The following is a 5,166-nucleotide window of genomic DNA, read 5'->3' as shown; positions in this document are numbered from 1 at the left end:
AGCTACCTCCCACCTGAGTGCAGCGAACACTCAGCTTCTCAAAGGATTGGGGGTGGGCGGAAAGCAACAGGCCAATCTAAAGGGTGAGAGGCGTAGCAGGGGATGCCGGCAGGGAGATCTATTTGATTGACGTGAAATGTGCCCAATGAGAGCAGACGACAAGTGACGCTTTCGCCTCAATGGGCAGGACGTTAGCGATTTCAACCAATCCAGATCAGGAGTGTCTTGCTTTGTGGGAGGTTTTTGAGACCGCTGAGGGTCGTTGGCGTCTGTCGAACGGCCTGTGGAAGTCTTGCTGCTTTGGGTAGGGGGTTAAAATCGTTCTCGAGAGGAACGTCTCAGTCCGAAGACAAAATGAGTTTAGCTCTGAGGTCGGTAATGAGGAGGCGGCAAATGCACTCTACACCTCGCAGCGGGCCCCAGGGCGGTTGTGTGTGGAAGGGAAGCAGCTGGAGGCCGAAGCGAGAAAGGGAATGCAGTTTGGGACAAGGGACGGGATCCTTGGTCAAAGTTCCCGGGCCCAGACCTCCTCCCCTTGGGGGCCCTGGTGAGCTCCGCACTTTAGCTGAGGCGGTCATTTCTGTCAGGGCACTGGCTTTAGACCGCCAAAAAGCCGGGCTGTGGTAGTCTTGAGGAGGCAGGGAAATATCGCGAGGTTTCAATGCGCGGTGTTTATGCGAGAAACCGGGAAACCAGGCCTTGGAGCATCCCTTAGTTCAGTGCCTTGTCCACGGCTCCCACCTCAGCCGACCTCCTGCTAACGTGCGTGCTCAGTTGTTTCAGTCGTGTCAGACTCTGCGACCCTATGGGCTGTAGCCCGCCAGGCTCCTCTGGGTGAGGGTTTCTCCAGGCAAGAGTACTGGAGAGGATTGCCCTGCTTTCCTCCAGGGGATCTTCCACACCTGCGTCTTCTGCATTGCAGGCATATTCTTTACCCACTGAGCCACCTGGGAAGCCCCCTACTAACATATTTACCCGTAAATTTTGGAAATAACGCAAAACCTCTGCTCTTTCTCCTGGGGCCCTGCAAAAGGGTATAATCAGAGGCTCCTTTTAGTGATTTTAGTTGGTAATCTCTTAGATTTCCTAAATTTTCTCATTTTACCTTTCATTCGTTTCCAGCCTCTAACTCACTGTTTGTTGCTCCCTCTCCCAACCACAGCTAGAAGTTTTACCGTAAAAGTGTTTATGTAGTTAAGCTTCAGTAAAAAGGAAGCGAGTTCTGAAGAGGGATAATCGTGGTAACCTTGAATGAGATCTACTGTCGGTGGGTTGTGAACTTTTGTCCGGTCAGAATCTTGGGAAGAGAATAACCCCCGGAGTTTCCAAGCTTGTGTGAATTCAGGTCTCTTGTGAAAGAAAGAGCTTTATCATAACCTCATTTGGTCATTTCCTAGTCATCTCTTGCCTTTTTAGAGTAGATTTCAGAGAATAAAAGTCAACTGGTTTTTACATTTTTAAAGTTTATAGAATTCTTGTTTCAAAACTTGTACAAGTGTTGTAAGCCCCATTTGAAAATTTGGAACGCTTATATTGGCACCTCTTAAGGAATACATTTCTAGTTTTTAAAGTAAATTACTTTTTTTACTTTAAGTTTTTTCAGAGTTTGTGAGAAACTGTCTAAATGTATATGCTGAGATTTACAAGACAATTGACTCTTCACCTTATGTATAAATAAAATACCACAAATATTAAGTACTTTTTTGGTGTTTGATATTCGTGGTATGCTTACGTTCATTATTTTGGCTGATTTGTTAATATCAATGGGAGAAATTACAAAAAAGTGCCAGTTTAAAATGTGTAGTCTAACAGTGCCAAAATAGCTTGTAAATTAATTGATGAATTAGACTTTTTTTGCAATACTATTGATAATTCTAAGCACTATAAAAGTAAACCTAATATATAGAGATCAATTGTGAATTGAATTCTTTTTTTTAAACAGTCTATATTGTAGAATGATGAGAATAAGTATGGGTGTTATGTTTTTTGTTGGGGTTTCTGACAGAACTTTCTTTTTCACACTTCTTGTTTCTTCCACAGTAATATTAGTGGGAATAAATACAAAGCTAGGAAGAAGGAAAAGCTAGGTCCTCATTTCTTTTAATAACCTTTTAAAACTGTAAAACTTTTCAGTTTTAGGGAGGTATAAATTTAAAGCAGCTTAGTGGAATGAGCAGGGCTTTGACTCATGTTAGGAAATTTCTTTATGTTTTTACAAAATACTTTTTAGAAATTTAAAACATTATTCATTGGCTAATTTTTTGGTTGCATTTTTGGAATTTTATCATTTAGAAGCATATGACAATAGGATTAAGGTGGACTAAACAGACTTTCTTCTTATCATTTCATAGAAATGACCTTGTAGTAGACAAAACAAAGAGGAAAAAAAGAAGAGAACTCTCTGAAGAACAGAAACAAGAAATTAAAGATGCTTTTGAACTATTTGACACAGACAAAGATGAAGCAATAGATTATCATGAATTAAAGGTAATACACTTAAAATATATCTTTTCTATTAAAATGTTTTGCATTTTTGTCTGCTGATTAAAAATGCATTTCTAAATATTTTAATTGAACTGGTTTTGGAAATGTAAACCATTTTAAACATTTACTGTTAAGTGCTATAATATAGTTGAGTAGTACTTGTATCTTTTTAGAAACTCCCTTTCACATGGTAAAATGAATAATATTTTAAATGTAAAAATATATTCCTGTAGAGGGGCTTATTTTTCATTCACATAGTTAAAATATTTGAAACTGTAGGATTTAAACAGTTCTAACCATATTCCTCTTCCCATTGTGTGTTTTTTTCCTTTTTTTGTGACTCATTCATTTCTCAGATTGAGGCAGTGTTATTTGTTTTTTAATTTAAACATGTTAGTAATAGTCTCAACCTATTTTCTCTTATTCAAATGATATAAGTGGTGTCTGGTGTTGATGCAGTGCTAGTGGGGAAAAATATCAGTTTTAAGTTTTAGAATTTTTTATAAAGAATCAAGGGGAAATTGATGTTTAAGATAGTTTGGATCTTAAACTCAGCACAATGAGAGAGGTAGTATCCTTGTGGCTCTTTAGCTTACTTTTCCCTCTGTTTTAGTTACCTAGCTTTGATCAGTTCTTCCTTTATAATGGGCTTCCCTTGTGGCTCAGCTGGTAAAGAATCCGCCTGCAGTGCTGGAGATCTGGGTTTGATCCCTGTGTTGGAAATATCCCCCTGGAGAAGGAAAGGCTACTCACTCCAGTATTCTGGCCTAGAGAATGCCATGGACTGTATAGTCCATGGGATCGAAAAGAGTCGGATACGACTGAGCGACTTTGACTTCACTTCACTTTACTTCCTTTATAATGTCTCTTCTATTTGTGGCCATTCTTATTATCTTGGTTTGTGGTTTTTTGTATCTGGAACTTCCTACATGGTTTCTCCATTTCCTGTACACTATCATTAGATTCATCTTTCTAAAATTCTTTCATCATGTTATTCATTGCTCATAAATGCTTAGTGGCTCCTCATTGTACACTAGATTGAGTTCAGATTTTTTTCATTTGCATTGAATGCCTCCCATACTTTTACTACCACATACTTTTCTCATTTGCTAACTGCTTTTTTTCCACCTGCTCTTTCCCCATTCAGGTAAGGTAAAGTGCTCTGTTCACTGTGTTCAAGCCTGTTGTGTATTTCTTTGTGTGTTTTAGTACTAGTCATTCTTTTCTAAATGCCCTTCTACTCCACTTCATCCAACTTGTATCTCTCCAGTAAGACTTCTTTAATAATAACATCTCTTCTTCTTTGTTACTATTAACTAGATCTTTTCTTTCTCTAAGTTTGGGATTGTGACTACTTGATAGCAGTAAGTAGTTGATAACTTACTTGATAACTAATCATGTTGAGTAATTCTTATTTTAATTTTTTAATCTCTTCTGTTGTATAACTTTTAATATTTATGCTATGCCTTTTTTTAAAATTTGGTTGTTAATCCTTTGAGAAAAAAATAACTTGTTAAAATTATCTGTGCAGTAAAGTCAATACATTGTACAATATATTCTATAAACACTCATTGATTAGTTTGTCATATTAAAAAAGGGATACATAAAAATGAGAAGAAATGCCATTTAATTTTATTAATGAAGAAAAACTGTCACTGTTATTTTAGAGACAAAACATGTGAAAGAATATGCTTTACTGATATGTTGTCATCTTTTAAGTTTTAAGAACTGAAGAATTGGAATTCACTTATTTTGTAAAAATTTTTTATAATTTGCTTTTCCCTTTTAATCCAAAAGGTGGCAATGAGAGCCTTGGGGTTTGATGTAAAAAAAGCTGATGTACTGAAGATTCTTAAAGATTATGACAGAGAAGCCACTGGGAAAATAACCTTTGAGGATTTCAATGAAGTTGGTGTGTATTTTTACAGTTTTGTAAACACTGTTTTACAAAAGTCTTTGTAATCAACAGTTGTTAGGAAATTATCTGGATACTATCAGTATTTCTAAAATTCTCTGGGTTATGGAATTTTGTCATTGAACATTGCTATATAATGTACATCTTATTTTTGGTGTTTTTTTTGGGGTGCTCTTTCTTTTTTGCTAATTTTCAAAGAAAAGATTTGTAGCTTCACTGTAAATGAGATTTATCATTTTGTCTTTTGCTTTGTTCTGAAGATTTTAACCAAGCAACTGTTGTGTTGCTTGTTACAGGAAGATGTCTTTCTACGTAATGGGTACCTATATTATGTGATAAAACTAAGAATGGTCGAGAAATTATTTTCTTAGAGGAAAAGATAAGATTTGGTGTATTTTTGTTTAGAAAATATTTCCCAAGACTATCCAAATATGTGATTTTCATTGGCACGGTGGGAGAAGAAGAAATTGGTAGCAGTATCTACCAAACTACCATATCTAAAGATATGGTATCTTTAGCCATGTATGAAATACATGCCTTCAGGTTGACAAAGCATATGAGCGGGGCTGCATACTGTAGATGACCTTGAGCTCAATGAATAAAGTCATCTCTTTAAAGTCACTGGTGGGGAGAAGATTGTAGTAAGGGTGGCAGTTGCTAGACTGGGAGCAGAAGAAAACATTTTAGAACGACCAGCTGGGTCATAATCTAAGCATATTATTATTATTTTAAATGTCTATTCAAATCCTTTGTTCATTTTAAAAAAT

General features: G+C 36.6%; 1 protein-coding gene across 1 annotated transcript in view; it reads left to right on the top strand.

The window, feature by feature from the left end:
• Positions 1-207: 207 nt before the first annotated feature.
• CETN3 (centrin, EF-hand protein, 3) overlaps positions 208-5,166 on the top strand; it is a 17,663-nt gene continuing 12,704 nt past the window's right edge. The window contains exons 1-3 of the mRNA XM_010831909.1: positions 208-371; positions 2,352-2,487; positions 4,282-4,396. Coding sequence (XP_010830211.1) covers positions 355-371; positions 2,352-2,487; positions 4,282-4,396 — 268 coding nt within the window. The 5' untranslated portion in view covers positions 208-354. The remainder of the gene's footprint in view (positions 372-2,351; positions 2,488-4,281; positions 4,397-5,166) is intronic.

This window comes from Bison bison, unplaced genomic scaffold (genome assembly GCF_000754665.1).
Source record: "Bison bison bison isolate TAMUID 2011002044 unplaced genomic scaffold, Bison_UMD1.0 scf7180017864533, whole genome shotgun sequence".
Lineage (NCBI taxonomy): Eukaryota > Metazoa > Chordata > Mammalia > Artiodactyla > Bovidae > Bison > Bison bison.
This window is presented reverse-complemented; position numbering and strand designations above follow the sequence as displayed.